General features: G+C 41.9%; 1 protein-coding gene across 1 annotated transcript in view; it reads left to right on the top strand.

Moving 5' to 3' along the window:
• Nucleotides 1-26424, top strand: part of TM9SF4 (transmembrane 9 superfamily member 4) — a gene marked incomplete in the record, with an annotated part of 2004758 nt that overhangs the window by 1175155 nt on the left and 803179 nt on the right. Inside the window, 2 exon segments of the mRNA XM_044090345.1 lie at nt 330-505; nt 617-680. Coding sequence (XP_043946280.1) covers nt 330-505; nt 617-680 — 240 coding nt within the window.

Genomic DNA, 26424 nt, shown 5'->3' on the forward strand with positions numbered 1-26424 from the left:
CAGAACCACTTGACAAATGATGTACTGTTGCCTTTTAGGGTATATGTATGCAGTTCCACCCCTCCCCACACACCTGTTAATCTAGACTTGATGCTACTTTATTTTATTTTTTCTCCAGTGAGTTGTTTGTCTGTAGAGATGGCTAACTAATGAACATGCAGAGAAATCTGTGGAGGAAAGTTGCAAGCATTTGAAAGGTAAGCAGTGCTGTGTTTAGCATTGTAACCTACAAGCATCTGTAAGTTCTGTTATATGGTGAAGTCTTCAGATGTGCTGTTTGTGTTTTTAACTAAATGTCCAGTTATAACATTTGTAATTGTGTATTTTAGGTTCCATTCTCTACAATGGTTGCACTCCTATGTATGTGGTTTGGAATTTCATTACCTTTAATATATCTTGGCTATTACTTCGGGTTTCGTAAAAAGCCATATGACAATCCAGTTCGAACTAATCAGATTCCACGTCAAATCCCTGAGCAGCGGTGGTACATGAACAAGTTTGTTGGGTACGTATATGTTATATATGTAGCTTTGCATATGTGCTTCTGTGTGCATTTTTATTGTATTTTAAAACAGTTAAGTTTCTGAGTTTTTATTTTATTTTTTTCATTTTACAGAATTCTCATGGCTGGTATCCTTCCCTTTGGAGCAATGTTCATCGAGCTTTTCTTCATTTTCAGTGTAAGTTCATGCAAAAGTTAAATTCTTCCATTATATAGAACATTTTTGTTTTGCAATTCACATTTCCGTGTAGAAATTACTGATCACTGGGACCACACTTCATATTTGTGTGAGCATTAGACTATGGAGGGGGCAATTTCTCTAAAATAAGTCCATTTTGCCTTTCTAGTAGTTCTTTATTTCTTTATTTTAGAAAAGGTTGAGAATTACCACAGATGGTGAATGAGCAGATCAGTAGGATTCTATCTGCCCCGTAAGGGTTAAGAGTCAGGACAAACTGAAAGCTTCTAGGAATCGTTTAATTAAACATAACCATCCAGAAGTGTCCCTTGAGCCTGTCAGTTTGCCAATTTGTTTTCACTCAGACATTTTAGATCATTCTCTTTGTCAACAAGTGGAAAGTCTTGCATTTTCATGCATGCAAATATTCATCATATCCCTCCCATTGCAAACCAAAACCCTTGCTGGTATGGTCTTCATTGTTTCAGGAAGAGGCATAAGAGAATCTGCCCTTAGTCTTTTTCTACCATGCTGTTTGGAAATGCTTGTGTACTGTTAAATTCTGCATCACACTTAGGCTGTCTATGTTCAAAGCTAATCCTTGGCTTGACAAAGATTGGACCCAGGCAATCTTCATTTTAGCAGAAGACAATAGACTAGGAGGGGGAGGTTGGTTACTTTTTACTTTGAATGCATCCCAGGGTGCCAGCACTGCAGATCCCATGATTGAGATACTTGATAATGGGTAAGTAGAACTATTGACAAATGACTATTTTCCCAGCCCCCCCCCCCCTCCAGTCTGTCCCTTTTGAGTTGTCCTGCTCCAGACCTCATGTTTTAAGACTTTGGTGTCAAGCAGATGTTTGCTGCGTAATTGAAAGCAAGAGTCAAATTGACAAAGTACACCTGTAGTGAATATGGTCTGGCAGTTACCATGATTAAGGCTATGTACTATTAAGCTTCACCCTGTAGTCCAGGATTTGATTCCCTTTCGTCATCCATTTTCTTACACCGTGCAAGTCAGTTATTTGGGTAGTGCCCCCAGGTTGCCCCTAAAGAGGAACACTGGCGTCCAGTGAAATACCCGATGTTGCAGGTTGCACTCAGTCGGCCTGATTAACAAAGTCTTGGGTCCTGCGTCAGTTGCTGTCCCTTCTTCCATGACGTCAGATCGTCAGGGGTATAAAACATGCAGCCGATGCCATTACATCAGTCTTTCTTGATGCGCGGTGCCCGAAGCAAAAGCAGTTGGCAAGTGCCGGTCAGCCGACTCCTGAAATTTTCGTTTTCGAGTTTCAGAACCGAAGTCTTCAACTAGAAGCTAAGTAGCCCGTTGGGGAAACTTTTTCCTGCTCCTTTACCAGTGTCAGTAAAAGTTAATAATTGTATTACTTGTGGGATGCAAATACTTCATAAGGATTTTCATTTGTACTGTATTCCTTGCCTAGGCCATGACCACAACGTAACTTGCTGTCGGTTTTGTGCTTTATTTAATCAGCACATTATCTGTTCTCGGTACATTTTTGCTTCTAAATATTTCGGTTCTCGGTTTAATTATCCAGAAATGATGTTAGTTAGCCATCTGACTACCAGAATACCGAAAAAATGCAAAGAAAAAGGCCGTTGAGGTCCAAAACTGCCAATGACTCTTCTCCTAAGCCGTTCGCCGGTACTCAGTGAGGCGCTTTCGCAGCTCCTGATACCTGCTACTTCTGATTCGCAGGCCTCTACCGAGACCCATTCAGAGTCCAGTATGCCGCGAGATGCTTCACATATGGAACCCGCGGATGTCTCTACCTTGGATGGGTCCAGAGCCGCTGAGCAGGCACCTGCTTCTGAGGGTGTATTCAGGCCTACAGACTTGCTTATTAAACTGACTCCAACTTCAGTACTAAGGCCTAAATCTCAATCTCTGTCTAAAAAACCAATGCCCAGGCCACATGTTCAGGCCCCTATGCCTAAAAAGCAAATGATCAAAATGGCTGAAGATTTAATTACTCTAATCAGGGGTAGTCAACCCCCCCAAAGAGACCTAGGATTGAACTTGACTATGAATCTTCTGAACAGGACTCTGTTTCTTCTGGCTCTTCTAATGATCTGGATTTGTCCATCCCTACTTATGAGGACTCTGATGCAGAGGATTCCATTCCCTCTGCTTCTCCGCCTGAGGGTTTCTCTTTTGGGAAAACTTTACATACCTTAAGGGAGCATTTCCACTGGGAAAGTCAGGATTTCTCTGACTCCAAAAAGAGGCTTAGAGATTTCCTTCTTCCTCAGCATAGGCCTTTGGCTATACCTCCTGTACTAGACATTGTTGATGTGTTTTCGGAATCCAATATGGCCCCTGATTCCTTGCCTCCAGCCCCAGCAAACCAGACAGGTACGACAGGGTTCCTGAGTCCCACAAATTCCTTTTAAAAAATCGTGTTGCGGACCCTGAAACCATTTCTCAGGGGGCCAAGGGCATTAAGGCTTCTACTGCAAAAAATCCTACCCCTTCTGATAGCGATTCCAGGGCACTGGATAGATGGGGTAAAAAGGTTTATAGCTATCAGGGCTTTAAGCTGTCAATTCCATATGCTAAAATATTAACAGCATATCATGGGACTGCTTAAACAGAAAATGTTGATTTCTGATTGTGTGGGGAATAAAGATTTACAGGATTTATTGCATTCAGCTGAACAAGTTGGCAAACATACTTTGCAATGTGGTTTTGATTCTTTAGAAGCATCTTGCAGGGCTGCTGTTACTGGGTCTGTGCTTAGAAGGCATGCTTGGCTTAAGGAGCAATCTCTGCCTGATCATGTTAAAGCAAAACTTTTGGATGCTCATTTACAGCAGGACCGCATGTTTGGCAATAAGGCTGAAGAAGTTCTAAAAAAAAAGATGGAAGATTAAAGCTAAATCTATGCAAACTGTGAAAGATTTCTTACAAGTACAACCTCCTAGATTTAGTAGGCACTGGCCTACTAAGAACTGGTCCTTTCCAGCTCCTTCCAGAGCCACTCCAGCCAAACCAAGACATTCCAAAAGCACCAGGTTTCAGTCCCAAGGGACTCTCTGAACCAAGCAATGGTGTGCTTCCACTTCCAAATCTGGAAACAACAAGGCACCACCCTATGGTAAACAGTCTCAGTGACTTCCCTTTAAAATTACCAAGCACTTAACTCTTAGCCGCCCCTTTGGGGGGAAAACTGGCTCTTCATTCAAAAAACTGGCAACTTATAACCCGAGGACAAATGGGTTTTAAATATAGTGTCCCAGGGATACAGATTTCATTTCCACACGCTGCCAACTCCAAACAGGTGGCCAGACCTGCCCCCAAATCAGTGGGCAGAGGCTCAGAAACAAGTATTTTCCCTTTTAAACATGGGGGCAGTTCAACTAGTACCAGAAGAGGAAAAGGGACAAGGTTTCTATTCCAGACTTTTCCTGGTACCCAGAAAAGGCAAATCATGACATCCAGTTCTGGACCTGTCTACTCTAAACACCTTTCTGGACATTACAAAATTCAAGATGCTGACTCTTCAGTTACTTCCTATGCTAGGCTGGATGCCTGGTTGGCAACTCTAGATTTAAAAGAGGCTTACCTGCATATCCCAATCAGGGAATCTTGCAGAAGATACATACGCTTCAAAGCAGGCTGCATGCATGGTCAGTTCTCTGCACTGCCCTTTGGCTTGTCTACTGCGCCCAGGGTATTCACAAAGTGCCTAGCTCCAGTAATTGCATTTTGCAGGCAAAGAAATATTCAAATATATCCATACCTGGACGATTGTCTAATTCAGGCAGAAAACCAGGTTGTTCTAAAACATCTGCCCGTCTAGGGTACACCATAAATGAAAAGGAGTCTCATCTGGTACCCTCTCAAAAAATTACATTCCTGTGTGCAAGCTTGAATATAGCTGCCCAGATGGCTTTCCTTATGCCAGAAAAGCAAATTCATTTGGTGACTTACTTCAAACAGGTGGCCACAAAAACCTTGCTATCTGCAAGGCAAATACTGCAAGCCTTGGGGTTCATGGCCTCCTGCATTCTTCTAATTCCATATGCAAGACTGCATATGAAGAAACTTCAGTGGTACTTAAAAGGTTTATGGAGTCAACATTGTCACAGCCTGGAAGCAATAATTCCCATCATACCTTGCCTGCACCTAGAGTTCCTGTGGTGGGCAGAGGCCTGCCACCAAAACAAGGGACTGCCATTCATACCACCCCCTGCCACCCAAACCCTAACTACAGATGCATCAGACTGTGCATGGGGGAGGGGGTTCATCTGGCAGGGAAGTGCATTCAGGGCAAATGGAGCCCAAATCAAATGCACCTTCATATCAATCAAAAAGAAATGCTAGCTGTACAGAATGCACTGACAGCCTTCAAAGGACTACCTTCATCCAGGACAATTACTGATAAAGACGGACAACACCACAGTTATGTGGTACATAAACAAGCAGGGAGGTACACATTCCTACCCCCTCTGCAGACTAGCCGTGGCATTGTGGAACACGGCCTTGAGCTACCAAGTACAACTACAAGCTCAATTCCTGCCAGGAAAGCTGAATGTTCTGGCAGACGAACTAAGCAGAAATCTCATGGACCCACATGAATGGAAACTGGAACCACGGATTTTCAACATGTTGACACGCAAATGGGGGAGTCCAGACATAGATCGTTTTGCCTCACCTCAGAACTACCAGTTGGACAAATTTTGCACAAGAACTCGTCACAAAAAAGCCTGGAAAGTGGATGCTCTGTCCTTCAGCTGGAAAAACCTATCAGTCTATGCCTTTCCCCCTCTCCCTCTGCTCTCCAAAGTTCTACTAAAAGTCAAACAGGACAAACCAAAAATTATTTTGATTGCTCCAGACTGGCCTCGCCAACCCTGGTACCCACTCCTGCGCAGTGTCACACATTTCACCGTGGCACCTGCCTCAGACATCTCCCTTACTGTCTCAGCAGGAAAACCAAATTCTGCACCCTCAGCTCCAAACATTGAATCTTGCAGCTTGGCTAATCACTTAAATTCCCCCTTAGCATCCCTCAGAAAACCTATGATGGATGTCATTTTGGAGGCGAGAAGACCTAGTACTAGAAAATCTTATGCTGACAAATGGAAAAGATTCTGTGCCTGGAATCAATCTCAAGGGATGAGCACAGCAGTGCCCAAGATACCTCCGATTTTGCAATACTTAACTGAGATGCTTCACAAGGGACTGTCTTTTTCTTCCATAAAAATCCATGTCTTGGCCATTTCAGCTCATTACAACACAGAACCCCCCCCCCTCTTCTCTCATCCTCTTCTAAAGCAGTATCTCAGAGGGGGCAAAAACTTGAGACCATCCAGGAGAGCTCCAACCCCTGCTTCTGGGACCTTAACTTTGTATTGGAGAAACTCACTCTACCTCCTTTCAAGCCAGCTGCTACTGCAGACTTAAAATTTCTTTCCTGGAAAACAGCCTTCCTTTTAGCAATCACTTCAGCTAGAAGGATGTCTGACTTGCAGGCCCTTATGGCAGTGGAGCCTTTCATTATCTTTCATACGGACAGGGTGTCACTCAGGACCAATCCATCATTCATGCCCAAGGTGGTATCCAGTGTGGCTCTTAATCAGTACATTCATTTGCCAACTTTCTTTCCCAATCCACAGAACAAGGGGGAGTGGATTCTGCATTCATTGGATGTACACAGACAACTTAGATTCTACATGGACAGGACTAAATCTCGAAGAAAATCTGAACAACTGCTGGTAGCATTTGCTGCAGTGATAGAGGGGGAAGGCTATTTCAAAGCAAACCATTTCTAAATGGATAAGCCATTGTATTCATTTCTGTTATAAGCACCATGGAAAACCTACCCCCAGGGGATCAGATCTCATTCCACCAGGGCTGCATCTACTTCAACAGCCTTTCTCAGAGGTGTTCCTACCAGAGATATTCTAGAAGCTGCTACCTGGAGTTCATTTCATACTTTCATCAAGCATCACTTACCAATTTTCTCTAAATCCAGAGTTTGCTTTGCCACTGTTGTTTTGCAGGACCTTATAGCTGGTCCTAATGCTGTATAAATCCATCCTCCCAACCATAGGTTTGGGATTCTACCCAAGTGTAATGACTGCATCAGTGAAACACGATGAACATAGTACAGATGTGTACACTTACCATAAATGTAGATGTTCGAGTGTATTCACTGTTGCAGTCATGGTTACCCTCCAGTCCCCTGTTTTTCTCTTACTAAACCTCTACTTTCTTTTACTATGCTTAAAAGCCTTTTTGGTGTATTTGCTTTTGCTTCGAGGTATATTTTTGTGTTTTTAATTTTAGATATATATATATATATATATATATATATATATATATATATATAATATATATATATTTTGCTCCCCATTTGGGGAGCACCTGACATCTGGAGCAAGAAAAACTGATGTAGTGGCATCGGCTGCATGTTTTATACCCCTGACGATCTGACGTCATGGAAGAAGGGACAGCAACTGACGCAGGACTCAAGACTTTGTTAATCAGGCCAACTGAGGGCAACCTGCCAGCAGATTACTTAAATGTAATGACTGCAAAAGTGAATACACTCTAACATCTACATTTTTATGGTAAGTGTACACAGCTGTACTTTGCCAAATTATTAAGTGGTGTGTTGCCAGTGTTTGGTCCTAGTGCAGGTTTCTGCACGTTGTACTTTCTTGTTTGCAGCACAGCATTCATAGTTGCATGGTGATTTTAACAGGATATCCCAGAAGAAATATTTCTTTCGATTTTCTGGTGTGGGGGACTTCCTGTCATTCAGGCCCCTCTGACATTTACTAGCACCTGGAGGGCATTTTCTCAGAAAAGATTGTGTAACAAGTCTACTCCTGCTTCTTCAGATGACCCATTCTTTGAAGATGCAGTCTGGTTCATGAAAAGTGTCTTGAACTGATTGGGAGCACCTATACCATGCACCCCAAGAAACATGTGAAATCGTTGGAAAGAAGCGTAAGGAATCCCGTGTCATCAGCCATCTAGCCTTATCGTGGATGCTCTTTGAGCAGCCTAAAGGTATCCTGACTCGGTTCTTTTGACCTTTAGAAAGATGGATGTCTTTTACAGGCCCCCACTTGAAGCTAGGGTATCTTACAAAGCATCCTTTTGTTAATTCCTAGGTGATCTCCTCAGTACAGGATAGGTCTCTATGACCACAGCACTTGAAGGTTTGCCTCCTTGCCATTAAGCAAAGAGTACAAACTTTTGGACAGTGGTCAGTGATAGTATACTCCTCTGCCACCTGAACCTGGACCTCTGAACTGTTCATCTTACTTCTCCAAGTTCTAGTCCTACTTGGTTTGCAAGGCTGTAGAAAACTGACAATCTCTGAGTCTGGCCTTAGTCAAGGAAGACATTCCAGAGACTGTCCTCCGCTACCAAAGGGAACTACCTTGCGACTTGCTGTAATTTTGGTTGTTCAAACACTTTTGCCTGCAGCTACAGGGTGAAGCATGCCCAGGGCCTTTCTAAAGATGAGCTAAAGAGAAAGCCAACAGCTGACCTTTTGTGGAAGTACTTTGACTCTTTTTCTACCTCTTTTTCCTCTATGTGTGGCCATCCTACAAAGAGGAAGAGTCCTCCTCACTGCTGAAGGAAGGCATTGAAGCATCACATAGTCTTTACCCACTTTTGTCCAGACTTAAGTTGCGCAAGAGGTTGGCTGCAGTTGTGACCTGGGATAGTCCTAACTCATTCTGGGCCTGCTGCTGTGGGTACTGTTCTCAGAATTTGTTCTGATCTGGACAATTCTTATTCCGCTCATGAGATGTGGATGTCATTCTTGATTATGTCATAAAGTTTATTGGTCTCCACAGGAAACCGCTGATATCCTTGTATGTCACTGTTGCAGTATTCTTTACTATAGGGACCTCCTGCCTAGGGCAGCCCAACACTTTACCAGTATACCAAAGCCTTATGATCTTGTATGTGCTGTATGTCACACATGTGCTCCCGCACACAACATAGGACACAAAAGTGGCATATGGACACAAGTTACCCAGAACATCTTTGCTGCCAGTCCAAACACCATTAGTGCTAGACTGTCTGAACGCCTTGTTGCTGTGCTGAATACCTAGCCATCAGATAAATGCCCAGTTTTTTTTCTTCTTTCTTTTCTTTGGTGGTGTGTTTTTTTTTGTTTTGCTTACCCTGCAGTACATGTTATCCAAGAAGGGAAGACATCAGTGTGGGAGGCAGATTCCCCTTAACAATCATTACAAACAGTGTCTCTTGTTTGGGTGCATCCCACAACCATATCTCTTGTAGTACCTGTAAGGTGTTTGTGCCTATGACACTCAGAAGCCATTTGTCTTCCCAGAACATTTATCTTGAAAACCAGTGGCTTAAACAGTTAGCCCAGGGTGGAATGGCAGAATCCATTAACCCTGGGATACTCTTGCTAGGTAAGAAGGTCAAGAAGTCTCAGCTGGATTCTTTAGCTGTCCAGCCTTCACTGGACATCCCTCGAAGTGAGTAATAGTTGTGTAGGCTGTTTAGCATCTACACTGGATTCCTCTGCCATGACTCTGTGGGAGGCCAGCATTAATACATCTTTTCACATGTCCTCTGAGGCTTTGCAGTTGCCTTCTCCGGATACTGAAACTGTGGTTAATTATCTCTGAGGGGTCCTAGAGGGAATCCGCAGATGTTGGTCAGGGAAGAAATTTCAGATACTATTCAATCTTGCCTTAGGGTCAGAACCTCTAGTGTTTGTTAGGGCTGACATCCCTTCCAAGAAAAGACAAAGACGAAGCATGTTTCAGTCCATTCTAATGATCCTCAGAGGACTTGCTTTTCTGCCTTGATGGTTCTGAAGCCTCCTCAAGGTGTTTTGGTGCCAGCTCCTCCTTGGACCTCTACCCCTTCTAAACGGCCTAGGGAACCAGATTCCTCAGATGAGAATTTAGTCTGATGAGGGGTCCTTGTCCTATTCTTCACAGATGCCTTTGGCTTATGGTTCTGATGAGGCTTTTGAGGAATTGTCCTTTGGGGATTTAATTGCTAGGATGATGGAATACTTTAAGTGAGATTCATCTCAAGTGTCTGATACTGAGAGAAGATGCGAGCTGCTTCAGATGGACACTCCTAAACCCTTTGCAGTTTTTCTTGCATTGGCTGTCTTGTTAGACACTCATTGTGCTTCCAAGTCTTCTGATTCTCAGCCTCCTGCTCCTAAGAAACCCTAATAGGTTCTTTAAGGTCCCAGAGGAGTGTCCACTTATAAGTGTCCTGCTGTGGTGTCATTCTCTTCTGACAAACCTTTCAAGCTTATACCCTCTTCCAAACTTTTGCATTCTGATAAGGTTGGTAGGGCAATGGAGAGGACTGGTAAGAAGGTTTACATGGTTTCTACTTTGGCCTTTAGGGCTAATTACCAGACCCATATGACCAGATATGCTCTGGCCTTGATTGCTCAGGCTTGTCAGGTTATTTCTGACCTTCCTGATTCTGAAGTAAATCTTCTCCCTTATCTTTTTTGGGTAAAAGATTTAAATTGAATAGAGAAGCCACCTACCCGGGTTGTAGGATTAGACTGAATGGCTAAAGAAAGTAGTAGAATATGAAGGGTCAGCTGTGGGAAGTTCAGGGAAAGTTTTGAATGGAGAAAGAGAAACTGGAAAAAACATCTGCCTATATGGTACGCATTGCAATAGTTATGGAGACTTCATAAGCACATTTGTTGTCTTTTTGGCTGGATTGTTCATCTGACAGCTCAACCGGGATGAGACAAACCATGTCAGAGTGGTGCTATAGGTAGCAGAAATAGCCTAGCTGTTTCAGTATGACAGTATCGTATCCATCACAGTCGTAAGGCACACTTGCATTCCTCTTCACTGTTGTGTATTAACAAAGAAATGCAACACCTATTGTAAAGAATCGAGGAAAGGAACCTTGTTGAAATGGAGGCCGAGGATCCAAACCTTCAAGATGATGGTCCAAATAAAGAGCTTATGCTTAACTTGGTGATTTGGATAAGTAGTAGAAAGGGTTTGGAGATGGTTATTTAATGTGTAATAAGTGTGTTGGTCCATGGAACCTTTTCAGTCACAAACAGAGCCTCAAGACACAGACATTACAAGTACACATGATCAGAAATATAGTTGAGAAAAGTTCTCCATGCAAATCTAATACATATTTTAGTATAATAATATGGAAAGTATGGGTATATAGCGCAATATACTTAGGAGATGCACATATATATGTTTAAAGTACTACAGTAAATGATAGCCTTCCTGCAGTGAATACATTAAAGATACTATTGTTTATGAAAGAGTCACATAATTTCCTTATATTATGAGGAAGGTTCTGCAGGACTGTTGAGCCAATAGAAAAATGTTACATTTTTCAAAAAAGTAACTCATTACACTATGTAGGTTGTTCACCTCAAGCAGAATTCTCTAAAGGCACTAGATAACTATTAATCATATATTTCTAGCAGTTCTCGCTAACTAATATTTAAAAAAAAAATTAGAATCGATTATATAATGTATGTTTAGAATCAATAGATGCTCATTGCATGCATTAGATAATAATCCATAGCAATGTACCAAGTTCAACAGTTTCATTTAGAAGCTTTCTGTACTATTATACTAGATTACAAGGTAATACAGCAACAAGTGTTTGGCATTTAATGTTGATGTAATGCATTAATTTTGAATAATCCACAGCTGGTGTGCGTAATGCAGGGTTTACCCATGGTCAGCATGGCTTGATCAGTAGTGCAGATCAGTGTGCGCTTACAGCTTTAAGAAGCTTTCTAGGGGTTTGTACAAGTGTATAAATACTGAGCACTTGTGAGCCTGATTGCCATTTTGTAGTAAGCTGTTGAGATGTAAGCATGTGTATAGTCTGTCTGTTAATAATCAGTTTGTTTATAATATGTAATGCTGCTATCCATCCTGATGTGTTTCTATGCACTAAAGCATATAAACAAACTTCCCCGCCTGTTCATCATCTATACTAGAGAGGGACGAGCAACATGGTATCAGAAGAAAAGGACATGGGGCCAGAATGAGATCCAGTTTCCTCAGCTTCAAGACCGAGAGGTACTCAGTTAATACTGGAGGAATATAAAGGAGTGAATCATCCCTATGCACATAGAACTTGCAAAACAGGACAGAAACAAATTTCAGGTATTAAAACTTGCTCAAAGTATTTCTTCACAAAATATGAAACGAGACATTCAGAACATTCTAAATTAATTTCTAAGTAACAGAAATATCTGAAGTTATGATATATTAAAAATATTCAAAATAACTATGGAAAATGTTTGAAATAAAGTTTGAGTCTCATAAAATGAATAAAATAAGGGAAACGACTGCATTTTTCACTAAGCACTACTTTTTTGCATTAATCAAAGCTATTCAAGTTGTCTGAAGTATATGAAGTGTTCACGTTTGTGCAGTATTACAGTACAGTTGTTTCACAAATATAGCCATTACAAAACATATTTCACAAAGTACAGTATTTCGAAGAGTTTATTGTGCATTTGAATGTTATTACAAGTTTTGTAATTACAAGGGCCATATTTTACAGTGTGTTTGGGCATAATTTGTTGGTATGACAGATGGATTTCGAAGGCGAAGTCCACTTGTGTTTGACAATAAAATAGCAGAGAACTGGAGAGAGTTTCAGCAAGAGTACGATATTTTCATACAGGCTGCATTTTCTGATAAAGATGAACATACAAAGGCATTTCTTCTCCTTAATTTAGCTGGTTCAGAAGCCATAGAAAGGGAACATTCATTTGTGTGTGCACCTGTTGTCTTTGCAGGAGAAGTTAAAAACCATTATATTGTATCAGCTGAGTCAAGGGAGGATCTAGACTGCTTAAAATGTAAATTTAGAGAAATGTATAACCTCCAAATGAATGTTGCAATGGAGAGGCACTTGTTTTACACAAGGGATCAAAACCTGGTGAAACTTTGGCAGCATATATATAACTGATTTGAGAAACAAAGCTAAAACTTGCAGATTTGGTGGTTTAAGGGATGAGTTGATAAGACAGATGTGTGCGGTATTAAATATGATGCTGTGAGAAAGATTTTTCTTTGTGACAGTGATTTAACTTTAAGTAAGGCCATTGAGATTTGTCAGATGTATGAGCTTACCATAAAGCACACAGATATGCTTACAAATGAGAGATGCATGCTTCCAGTAACTTCTAAAGCCAGTGTTTGATAGTATGCAGCACGTGGTTAAAAGAAACGGGCCCAAGCACATGGCAGCAGCTGTAAACCCTGTAATGGTCACTGGAAAACCCCATACTTTTAACAAGTTCTAAGGTGTACTCTAGAAGCCACACACTCTCAGTGAAGCATAAGAGTGAATCAGCAAACCCAAAGCATGGACCCCCACCCAGTTTCATAGCCAGCTGTCGTAGTTGTGGAGGAAGTCATGAGTCTAAAAGGGAAAAATGTTTAGCTTTTGGACAGCAATGTCACAAATGTAATCTTCTTTCAGCTTTTCCCGGTTAGGGGTCGCCACAGCGGATCACCTGTCCGCTCATGATTGGCAGTGGAGTTTTTACAGTGTCGAGTTGCCAACCCAGCACCCAACCTTCCACAGAAGGCACACACTCACACCTAGGGCCAACTTAGTGTGTCCAATCCACCTGTACCATGTCTTTGGAATGTGGGAGGAAACCAGAGCACCCGGAGGAAACCCACGTGACCACAGGGAGGACATGCAGACTCCGCGCAGAAGGCACCCCAGCCGAGGATCGAACCAGAGAACCTCTTGCTGTGAGACAGCAACGCTAACCGCTCCAGTACTGTGGCCGTCCCAATGTCACAAATGTAATAAAGGGAATAATTTCAAAAGGTTTTGTAAATCAAAAGGCACACATTAATTTATTAAAAGGGAACATTTTAATTAACAAGTTGATCAATTAGAAAGCCTTGACCCTACTTTTTATGTTGATGTGTCAATGCTTCAAGAAACCGTCAATGCGGTATATTTATGGGCAAAGAATGAAGTATTTTGTACTGTTAGGATAAATGGAAGACCCATAGAGCTCAAAGTTAACACAGGTTCAAAGTGCAATGTTATGTCTGCAGAAACATTTCTGATGATAGTCTAGTAGGAGGTAATGGTGAAGCTGAGCATGACAGAAACCTCGAAAGTTCTGGAAAGAGCTCAAGTGACTCTTGAGTAGAATCCTAAGAAAGGCAAGTTACTTATGTTGGTCATTTGTTCACCAGTTCAGGCTTATGACCAGACCCTTCCAAGCAAACAGCTATTCTAGAGATGCCAGCTCCAGACAGTATTCAAGCCCTTCAGCGCTTTATTGGCATGGTTAATTATCTAGGCAAGTTCATTCCAGACTTAAGCCAACTAACAGCACTGTTTAGAGAGCTGACACGTAAAGATGTATCCTGGTCGTGGTTGGAATAGCACGAAAGAACATTTGATGTCCTGAAACAGAATTGCCAGTCCATCAACTGTCAGATACTATGATGTTAACAAACCAGTTACTCTTTCCTGTGAGGCTTCGAAATTTTATTTTGGTGCAGTCAGTCTTCAAGAGAATCAACCTATTGCCTCTGTGTCCAGATCTATAACCCAAACTGAAATGCAGTACGCGCAAAGAACTTTTGGCAACTGTGTTTGCATGTTCGAAGTTCCATGATTATACTTATGGTCAACCTATCCAGATCGAAACTACCAACCTCTTGTCACTATTTTGAGAAAGCCTATGCATTCATCTCTAGCCAGGTTGCAATATATGATGTTGAGATTGCAGAAGTATAGCTTCAATGCCTACACAAAAGGCAAATTTCTTTATCTTGCTGCTGAGAAGCTTGGTTTGGCAAAGTGTGTGAAGCTTGTTGCTTATGGTGGTGAAGAGGTTCAAACCGAGGGCTCACTAGTACTTTCGTGTTGCTGTACTGGGAGAAGGTACGACTTATTTTATGTGGTCAAAAGGCACGTCCAGTCATCATTAAGGCTCAGACAGTTTGAAAATGGAACTTGCTTTGTTTTAACAAGGAAGTCCATAATGTTAGCTTAAAAGGCTACACTTTTAATTTTGCCTAGTATATTTTCTCAACCTATGCTGATCTTTTCAAAGACAAATTAGGCAAGCTTCCAGTTATGTACTGCATGAAGTTAGACCCTGATGTCAGCCCAGTTATCAGGCCAGCCCAGAAAATTCCAGTAGCTATGCAGAACAGAGTCAAAGCTGAGCTAAATAAAATGGTTCAGCAAGGTGTAATTTGTCCAGTTGATGAACCAACTCAATGGGTATCTTCTGTAGTGGTAGCTCATAAGAAAAGCTCAGATGATATCCGAATATGTATTGATACACGAGATTTGAATAAAGCACTGAAAAAACCTCATCATCCAATGCGTACAGTTGAAGTTGCAGCTCTGATGCCAAATGCCACTGTTTTTTCTGTCTTAGATGCAGAATTCATTTTGACATTTTATTTGACAAAAAGTCCTTGTTGCTAACTAGGTTCAGTACTCCTTTTGGCAGGTACAGATTTTTGAGAATGTCATTTGGGATAAATTCTGTCAGTGAAGTCTTTCAACATGCAATGGAGCAAATTTTTTTCTGGGTATCCCTGTACTATTATAGTAGATTATATTCTAGTAGGCGGTAATGGTGAAGCTGAACATGACAGAAACCTTGAGAAAATTCTGGAAAGAGCTTGTCAAGTGACTCTTGAGCAGAATCCTAAGAAGTGCAAGTTACTTATGTTGGTCATTTGTTCACCAGTTTAGGCTTATGACCAGGCCTTTCCAAGCAAACAGCTATTCTTGAGATGCCAGCTCCAGACAATATTCAAGCCCTTCAGCGCTTTATTGGCATGGTTAATTATCTAGGCAAGTTCATTCCAGACTTAAGCCAACTAGCAGCACCGCTTAGAGAGCTGACGCGTAAAGGTGTATCCTGGTCATGGTTGGAACAGCACCAAAGAGTATTTGATGTCCCGAAACAAAATTGCCAGATTTGATGTCCTGAAACAAAATTGCCAGTCCACCAACTGTCAGATACTATGATGTTAACAAACCAGTTACTCTTTCCTGTGAGGCTTCGAAATTTGGTTTTGGTGCAGTCAGTCTTCAAGAGAGTCAACCTATTGCCTGTGCGTCCAGATCTCTAACCCAAACTGAAATGCAGTACTTGCAGACAAAGAACTTTTGGCAACTGTTTGCACATGTTCGAAGTTCCATGATTATACTTATGATCAACCTATCCAGATCAAAACAGACCACCAACCTCTTGGCACTATTTTGAGAAAGCCTATGCATTCATCTCTAGCCAGGTTGCAATGTATGATGTTGAGATTGCAGAAGTACAGCTTCAATGTTGTCTACACGAAAGGCAAACTTCTTTATCTTGCTGCTACTTTATCCAGATCACCTAAAAATACCACTGAAGAGCACGAGACTGAGAAACTTGATTTTGAAGTCCTGGAAGTGAGAAATTTTTCTTCCACATGTCTCGAGCTTAGTAATCACACAGCTTCATATCCTGTTTTACAGAAGCTCAACCTCTTTATCAGTCGAGAATGGCTGTCAAAGCAGTCTAGTTTACCTCAAAAAGTACAACCTTATTTTCCTTACAGAGATGAAATTTTGTCCGACAATGGTGTCGCCATGAAAGTCCAGAAGTCATTATTCTAAAGTTCTTGCAACAACAATATATTGCTGTCTTGCATTGTGGCCACCCAGGAACCGATTTTACTAAAAGGAGGGGGAGAAGACTAGTGTTTTGGCCTTCTGTGTTACAAGATATTGAGAGAGTACTTTCATCTTGTTCTGTTTGTAATAGTGTAAAGCTACATCAACAGAAGGAACCACTTCAGCTAAACCAGATTCCTGAGCTAACTTGTTTGACAGTGGCCACTGACATTTTTGAATGGAATAGTCAAAATTATTTGGTGTTAGTAGACACCTATTCTAATTGGTTCGAGATTGACCTACTTTCTAACCTAGCATCCAGTACTGTCATTGTTAAGATGAGGCGTCCTTTTGCAGTCCATGGTAGCCTGCACAGTTATTTCTGGCAGTGGTACACAGTTTAATAGCCAGCAATTCAAAAGTTTTGCTGAAGAATGTGACTTTACTCATGTTACAAATGGTCCTGAGTACCCACAGTCAAATGGTTTGGCAGAATGTGTAGTTCAAAGTACAAAACAGTTACTGGCGAAGTCAAAACTAGATAATGGTGATGTTTTCCTGAATCTCTTGAATCTCAGATGTATTCCTCATGATAAACATCTTGGTTCACTTGCCCAGATATTTCTGTCGAGACAAACCAGAACTACATTACCAGTTAGCAGTAGTTTATTGGTTCCAAGTGCTAAGAGTAACAGATTAGTGAAAGCCCATTTGCTAAAGAAATGCCTATCCCAGAAGTCTTATTATGACAGTCCAGCAAACCACTCAATCCATTACGTAAAGGAGAGACGAGACGGTGAGAATGCAAATGTGCCAAGGTTATGATCAGACTGGAGTCATGAAGAGTATTTGTTTCGAGCTGAGATTGTACATTGTGGAATTGCAAGGAGTAGAGTTCAGGTGGAATCAGAAACATTTGATGCTGGTGTCTGCCTTTACCACAGCACCTAGCCTGTGAGAAAGACTCTGTCTCAAAGTGAGTTATCCAGTGTTCCAGTTCCAGAGGACGTTCCAGTAAATATCCCTGTTCCTGAGATGAATCCTGAAGTTCCTGATATGAGTTGTTCACTGAGGACTGCCCCTGTTGCTAAACCCAATTCTGATTACTATGCTACTAGATCAGGTCACATTTCCAGATCGTGTTACAGATGCACTGCAACTTGGACGCAAACATTGTGTTTGGTTTTGATGTCTATATTATTGCATGTCTTATTCTAATGTCATTTCATGGAGGACAATCTATTTTAAGAGGGAGGATGTAGATCAGTGTGAGCTTACAGCTTTTAAGAAGCTTTCTAGGGGCTTGCACTAGTGAATAAATACTGAGCGCGTGCGAGCCAGACTGCCATTTTGTAGTAAGCTGTTGAGATGTAAGCATGTATGTCTGTCTGCCTGTATAATCTGTTAATCATTTAATTTATAATGCTGCTATCCATCCTGATGTGTTTCTGTGTAATAAAGCATATAAATAAACTACACCGCCTGTTCATCATTTATACTAGAGAGGGATGAGCGACAAATAGGATGAAGCCCAAGAGATTAAACAAAGCTAACTGTGGGTACATTTTGCATTACCCATGCACAGAAGTGGATTATTGCTGATGTTCTTCGTTTCACTGTTGCAGTCATTACATTTGGGTAATCCTGCTGGCAGGTTGCCCTCAGTCGGCCTGAATTCCAGAGTCTTGTGTCCTGCATCAGCTGCTGTCGCCCCTTCCCTGACGTCAGGTCGTCAGGGGTATAAAAGATGCGGCCGACGCCATTTTCTCCAGTCTTTCTTGCTGCGCGGTGCCCGAAGCAGAAGCAGTTCACAAGTGCTGGTCGGCTGACTCCTGAGATTTTCGTGTTCGAGTTTCAGATCCAAAGTCTTCAATAAAGCTAAGTACCCTGTTGGGGAAACTTTTTTCTTGCTCCAGACCGATGTCAGAAAAAGGAAATAATTGTATTTCTTGTGGAAAGCAAATACCTCTTAAGGACTTTCATTCTTACTGTATTCCTTGCCTAGGCCCTGATCACAACATTTCTGGTTGTCAGTTTTGTGCTAGATTTAACCAACGCACTTTTAAGCGTCGGTTTGATTTTGCTTTAAACTATTTTGGAAGCCGGTTTAATTATCCAGAAATGTCGTCGGATAGCCATCCGACTACCAGAGTTCACAAAAAACGCAAAGAAAAGGAGAGAGATAGCCAACTGAGGCCCAAAACCAACGACGAAGCTTCTCCTAAGCCAGTCGCCGGTTCTCAGTGAGGAGCTTTCACAGCCCCTGACGCCCGCTACTTTAGAGTTACAGGCCGCTACTGACTACCACATGGAGTTGGCCATGCCGCTGGAAACTCAAGGTATTGGAGCCTTGGATACTATTCCTTCAGATGGGTCCGGAGCCGCTGAGCAGGCACTGGCTTCTGAAGGTATTTTCAGACCTAAGCATCTTTACATTAAACCAACCTCAGCTTCAAAGGCAAAGACTAAAGCACCTTCTAAAGCAAAGAAACAAGCTCAAGAGCCACGTGGACAGGCCTCTATGCCCAAAAAACAGATGCTCAAACTGGCCGAAGACTTAATTACCTTGATCAGGGGTTCCCATCCCCCTCCTGATAAGAGGCCTAGGCAAGAGACTGACTATGAATCTTCAGATCAGGTTTCTCTTTCTTCTAATTCCTCTTCTGATCAGGAATATTCTCTTCCCCCCTGTGAGGATTCTGATGCTGAAGAATCTATGCCTTCAGCTTCTCCTCCAGAGGACTATTCTTTTGGGGAAACCTTGCATACCATGAGGGAGCATTTCCACTGGGAGAGCCAAGATTTTTCAGAATCTAAAAAGAGTCTCAGGGATTTCTTTTTACTACCTCAACACAGGCCACTAGCCATTCCACCTGTGTTAGATATTGTAGATGATGTATTTTCGGAGTCTAGTCTTACCCCTGACTCCTTACCTCCAGCTCCTGTTAAGTCTGACAGATATTACAGGGTTCCTGACTCTAATAAATTCCTTTTTAAAAACCCTACTGCAGACCCAGAAACTATTTCACAGGGTCCCAAAGGAGTTAAGGCTTCCTCTGCAAAAAAACCCTACCCCCTCTGACAGAGATTCTAGGGCACTGGATAGATGGGAAAAAAAGGTTTACACATCTGCTACTTTGGCTATAAGGGCCTTAAACTGTCAGTTTCATATGCTCAAATATCAGCAACATGTCATGGCATTGCTTAAACAGAAAATGTTATTAAACTCTGAATGTGCAGAAAACAAGGAAATGCAGGATTTATTACATGCAGCTGAACAAGTTGGAAAGCATACTTTGCAATGTGGTTTTGATTCCTTGGAGGCCTCCTGCAGGGCCGCAGTTACGGGTTCTGTAATTAGGAGGCATGCTTGGTTAAAGGAACAAAATCTGCCTGATCATGTCAAAGTTAAATTATTAGATGCACCTTTACAGCATGATACTTTGTTTGGTGTTAAGGCAGAGGAGGTGTTAAAGAATATGGAGGACAAAGCTAAATCTATGCAAACTGTCAGATTTTTTACAGGTACAGCCACCTAGGTCAGACAGACCTCAAAGGGGCAGATCAAGACGCCCTAGAGGCAGATCCCAGGCACAAGGTTCCTACAGGTCAAAGCAATGGGGTGCTTCTACCTCCAAAGTTGGAGAAGATAAATCACAACCATACAGGAAACAGTCCCAATGATGTCCTCCTGCCTGCACCAAGCACTTATCTCCTGGCAGCACCCTTAGGGGGAAAATTAGCACTTTTTTCTCAAAATTGGCACATTATAACCCAGGACAAGTGGGTTCTAAATATCGTGTCACAAGGGTACAAGTTCTATTTCCATACCCTGCCAAAGGCAAACAGCTGGCCAGATCTGCCAAAAAATCAATGGGCAGAGGCACAAAAACAAGTCTCATCCCTCATGGACATGGGGGCCATTCAACAAGTACCAGAGCAAGAGCAGGGACAAGGATTTTACTCAAGACTGTTCTTGGTACCCAGAAAGGACAAGGCCTGGAGGCCAACACTGGACCTATCTATTCTGAACACATACCTGGATATACCAAAATTCAGGATGATGACTTTGCAGCAGCTTCTGCCCATGCTGGGCAAGAACGCTTGGCTAGTGACTCTAGACATAAGAGGCATACCTGCATGTCCCAATCAGACAATTATGCAGAAGATACCTCAGATTCAAGGCTGGCTCAATCCATTAGCAATTCTCTGCACTGCCCTTTGGCTTATCTACTGTGCCCAGGGTCTCTACAAAGTGCCTGGCACCAGTAGTTGCATTCTGCAGACAAAGAGAAATACAAATATATCCTTACTTGGACGACTGTCTAATTCAAGCAGAGAAAAAGGACATTCTTCTACAGCATCTGGCGTTTGTGTAAAGACTTCTAACATGCCTAGGGTATACAGTCAACGAAAAGAAATCAAAACTAGTACCCTCTCAAAAGATAATATTCCTGGGTGCAAGCTTAAATACAACTGCCCAGATGGCTTATCTCACGCCAGACAAAGGCAATTTGACTAACTATTTGAAAATGTTGGCCCAGTTATCTGCAAGAAAAATTCTGCAGGCTTTGGGTTTCATGGCATCCTGCATCCCACTAATTCCATATGCAAGACTGCATATGAGGAAACTTCAATGGTACCTAAAAAGTGTTTGGACTCAACATTGCCACAGCCTGGAAACAATGATTACTCTCATTCCCTGCCTACAACAGGAGTTTCGATGGTAGGCAAAGGCTGGTCACCAAAACAAGGGACAGTCATTCACATTACCCCAGCCAGGCAGACACCAACAACGGCTGCATCAGATTATGCCTGGGGGGCCCACATGGCAGGAAGATGCTTTCAGGGCACATGATCCTCAACCCAAATGCATATACATATCAATCAAAAAGAGATGCAAGCTGTTCAGAATGCCCTGACAGCCTTCAAGGACCTACTTCGTCTGGGACAACTACTGATAAAGACAGACAACACCACGGTCATGTGGTATATAAACAAGCAGGGGGGCACACATTCTTACCCACTTTGCAGACTAGCCATGACTTTGTGGGACACAGCATTGACTTACCAAGTACATCTGCAGGCACAATTCCTGCCAGGAAGGAAAAATACTCTGGCAGACGAACTAAGCAGAAACCTCATGAATCCCCTTGAGTGGCAGCTGGATCCACAAGTCCGCATGATAACAAGGAAATGGGGATGCCCAGACATAGATCGATTTGCCTTCCCTCACAACTACCAAGTAAAAAGATTCTGCACAAGGACTTATCACAGACAAGCATGGAAAGTGGACGCCCTATCTTTCAGCTGGAAAAACCTATCCGTATATGCCTTTCCCCCACTACCTCTCCCCCCCAAGGTACTCCTAAAGGTCAGACAGGAGAAGCCAAAAATGATGATGATTGCCCCAGACTGGCCCCACCAGTACTGGTTTCCAATCCTAAAGAACTTGTCTCAATGCCCAGCTTGGACCTTACCTCAAATACCTCACCAACTGTCCCAGCAAAACATTCAGATCCTGCACAGCCAACTCAGTACTTTAAACCTAGCAGCATGGCGGATAATGTAGTCATACAAAACACACCTCTCAGTAAAGTTGTGATGGATGTCATTTTGGAGGCCAGAAGGCCTGGCACTAGAAAATCTTATGCTGGAAAATGGAAGAGATTCTGTGCTTGGAACCAGGCACAATGAACTGATACAGCTGTGCCAAATATCCCTCAGATTTTGCAATACTTAACTGAGATGCTGGACAAAGGCCTATCTTTTTCATCTATTGAAATTCATGCCTCTGCCATTTTGGCTCATTACAATACAGAGCCACCAATCTTTTCTCATCCCTTATTAAAACAGTACCTCAGAGGAGCCAGAAATTTAAGGCCTCCAAGGAGATCACCAGTGCCTGCATGGGACCTCAACTATGTCTTGGAAGAACCCACCCTGCCTCTTTTTGAGCCAGCTGCTACTGCTGATATAAAGTTTTTATCTTGGAAAATAGCTCTACTCCTAGCAATCACTTCTGCAAGACGAGTTTCAGAGCTACAGGCACTCATGGCTGTGGAACCTTTTATCATTTTTTATCCAGACAGGGTCTCTCTGAGGACAAACCCAACATTTATGCCTAAGGTGATTCCAGTGTGGCTCTTAACCAAACTATTCATCTGCCAACTTTTTATCCAACTCCACAGAACAAGGGGGAGAGAATTCTGCATTCTTTGGACGTACACAGACAGCTTAGATTCTACTTGGACAGAACCAAAGTTTTCAGAAAGACAGAGCAATTACTAGTGGCATATGCTGCAGGATCACAAGGAAAGGCCATCTCAAAGCAGACCATTTCAAAGTGGATAGGCCACTGCATTCGTTTCTGCTACTTACACCATGGCAAGCCAGTGCCTAAGGGCATTAGGCCACATTGAACCAGAGCTGCAGCCACTTCAGCAGCCTTTCTCAGGGGAGTACCAACCAAGGACATTTTAGAGGCTGCTACTTGGAGTTCAGTGCACACCTTTACAAAGCACTATCATCTGCCACTCTACTCTAAATCCAGGGCAGGCTTTGCCCCTGCAGTTCTGCAGGGCCTCTTAGCCGCTCCTAATGCTGCTTAGCTCCAGCCTCCCATCCATAACTTTGGGACTCTACCCAAATGTAATGACTGCAACAGTGAAACACGAAGAACATAGTGCAGTTGTGTACACTTGCCATTAATGTAGATGTTCGAGTGTATTCACTGTTGCAGTCCAGGTTACCCACCCACCATCCCCCTTTCTTCTGATGGGAACCCATCTTTCCTTCTCTGATTTATACAACCTATGTGGTGTATTTGCTTGTAGATGAAGGTTAAAGTTCATATTGGTGCATGTATTTATATATGTATAAATTTTGGCTACCCTTTTAGGGGGCATCTGACATCTGGGGCAAGAAAAACTAAAGAAAATGGTGTCGGCCACATCTTTTTATACCCCTGACGACCTGACGTCAGGGAAGGGGCGACAGCATCTGACGCAGGACCCAGGACTTTGGAATTCAGGCCGACTGAGGGCAGCCTGCCAGCAGGATTACCCAAATGTAATGACTGCAACAGTGAATACACTCGAACATCTACATTTATGGTAAGTGTACACAACTGTACTTTCTACAATGATAGCATTTAAACTTTTTTTTTTTTTTTTTTTTTTTAATGTTATTGATGGCACTTCAGGCATTTTCTATCTCCTCTATAGGGCTTCACAGTGCACCACTGAGGTGCGGGAGAGAATATGGAGAATGCACTTGCTTCTGTGTTTGCTTATTCAGAATATGAAGGGGGAAGGTAAAAGCATACAATAGAGATGCTTCTAAGAAGCAAAGATGCTCTCCATCTCCTCTTCCTTTCCACTTTTGCTTTTTTTATTGTTGAGGTTTCTAGCAGTGCAGTTGGTCAAACAGCTAGACTTTGGGGAATGCTCAGTTTACGGGGGGCACACTGGTTAGTCTGTGCAGTCAGCTTGTAAGTTTTTGAATATTAAGTGACTTCTGATAATTTAATCAGTGCAGTCAGAACGTAAGATACTGTCTAGGACTCGTGAATCATATTTTCTCAAATATCATCTAGTTTAAAAACCTTAAATGTTGTAAAATACCTGCCGAAAACCTGTGTTTATTTATTTTTTATTTTACATTTGTTGACCGGGCTAGTCTGGCTGGATATATGTCCATTTTCAGCAGAGGCCCGAGGAGAAAAGCTCCACTAATATATACTAGTAACTGGCACAAAACAAATTATAAGAAGCTACAGAACTATTTACAAGTAGCATAGCAACAGTATGGAATCAATTTAACAGAAAAAAAATACCACGAGGATCCCTAACCCTACAATCTGAGTGATGCAGGAATTTGGATGCAAAAATAAAAAAATAAACAAACACCAGAGTCTATACAATATTTACAGTATTAACAAATATGGTGAGCATTTTGTGCATGAGCAAATAGTTATAAGACCCAGGAATACACAGTAAGAAGTAACAAACAAGGTTTAGATAGTAGATGAGATGACAGGTTGGAGTAATATATCAAGTATAGAGAGAAAGAGACAGATATAGGAATACTAATGTCCAAGTAGATGCCAGGTGAGCTACAGATGAGAAGTAGTATTGAGAGAGACAAGTAAAAGAGATGGGTGTTTAACAGTAGGGAATTGAGAGAACTTTACTGGAAGAGAAGTATAATATATAAGTTGGATGCTGGGGTCAGTCAGGATTTGAGCAAGGGCAAAGCCAGTGAGTTTTGAAATGGTCCTTTAAATGTTTCTTGAAAAGTTGAGATGAGACTAAAGTAGTTAGTTCTGAGGGAAGTTTATTCCAGTATGAGCCAACAACATTTGTGAACAAGGAGTCACCAGATTTATTGTTAGATTTGAGAGTTTTTAGTAGCAGTTTGTTAGCTGTGCGAAGGGAAGTAAGATTCTTGTAAGGGGCTACAAGGTTGTTCAGTATGGGTGTATTAGTGGGGTAGTAGAGAATTTTATGGGTGATAACTAATTGATGTAGAAGAATAAGATTTTGAAGTTCAAGCCAGCCAAGGTTTTTGAGATTAACACAATGATGGGTACGAAATGGGGAACCTGTGGCAAACCTAGCAATGCTATGGTAGGATGTGGCTAGTTTATGAAGGTTAGATTTTGATAGGTTGATAAAAGATGGAGAGGCATACAATAATGTAGAGATGAGATGAGTTTGGGCTATAGACACCCTGGTAGTTGCTGTAAGAAAGGGCTTAAGTCTGTAGAGGGCACCTATCTTTTTATTAACTGCTTTGATGGTTAGGTCAATGTGGGAATCAAAGTTTAGTTGATTACCTATTGTAAACCCTAGCAGTTTAGTGGAACAATCAGGTGTAATGATAGTGCCATTGTAAGAGACAATAGAAAAGGAGAAAGGGGCAGACTTAAGGTTTGGAGAAAAAAGTAATAATTTGTTTTTTTGGGATTGAGGAGGAGACAGATTTGTTGAAACCAGTTTTCTACTGCTGTAAAGACTTTTTGGGTGGAAGAATGGAGTTCAGCTGGAGATGCAGCAGTACAGATGAGTGTTGAATCATCTGCATACTGAATGCATGTGGATGTTGGGAGGGAAATAGGTTATTTATAAATATGGAGAAGAGAAGGGGACCTAAGATGGATCCTTGGGGGACTCCGATTGTGACAGGGAGCAGAGAGGATAGATGGTTGTCCCAAAGGACTGATTGTTTTCTATCTTTCAAATAGGAGTTAAACCAGCGCAATGCCAAAGAGTCAAGAGAAAGAGATTTCAAAGTGTCCAGCAGAAGGTGGTGCTTGACCATATCAAAGGCTTTAGAGAGGTCGAGAAATAAAGCGGAGGAGAATAGGTTGTTATTGCGATTTTTGTTGATGGAGTCTGTAAAAGAGAGAAGAGCAGTGGAAGTGCTATGGAAAGGTCTAAAACCATGTTGGGTATCTGCCAGTAGATTATTATGTAGAAGGTGATATAAAAGTTGATGGTGTATGCAACGTTCCATAATTTTAGATAGCGGTGATAGTAAGGCTATAGGGCGGAAATTAGAAAGTTCATTAGTGTTTCCACCTTTATGCAGTGGAATGATATGGGAAACTTTCCAGAGGGACGGAATAGTAGATTCGGTTATAGTTCTGTTAATTAGGATGGAGACTGGGTATGCTAGTACTGCTGCTGCTAGCTGCAGATATTCAGCTGGTAGTTGGTCGGCTGAAGGAGTACATGGTTTAGGTTTTTAGAGTGGCTTATGAATATAGGTTGTAGAGACTGTACTCAATTTTAGAGAGAGGGTGTTGTTATGAGGAGTGATATTTGGAAGGGAAGTGGGGGGAACCATAGTGTTCGCTAGAGATGCGACTGTATCAGAAAATAAATTGTTGAATGTATTGGCTATTATGTTGGAAGGGGTCTGAGCTAAGTTACCTGGAGTCGGTGTTTTGGAATTCCCAGGATGGAGCAGTTTATTGATTCCTGACCAAAATTTTTGGGGGTTATGATTTTGATTTTGTTGATATTGGAGGTAGAAATTCTTTTTATCGAGACGGGTAAGTTTTTTTGTAGTGTT

The sequence above is a fragment of the Protopterus annectens genome, chromosome 12.part0, assembly GCF_019279795.1.
Source record: "Protopterus annectens isolate FY-2018-M chromosome 12.part0, PAN1.0, whole genome shotgun sequence".
Lineage (NCBI taxonomy): Eukaryota > Metazoa > Chordata > Ceratodontiformes > Protopteridae > Protopterus > Protopterus annectens.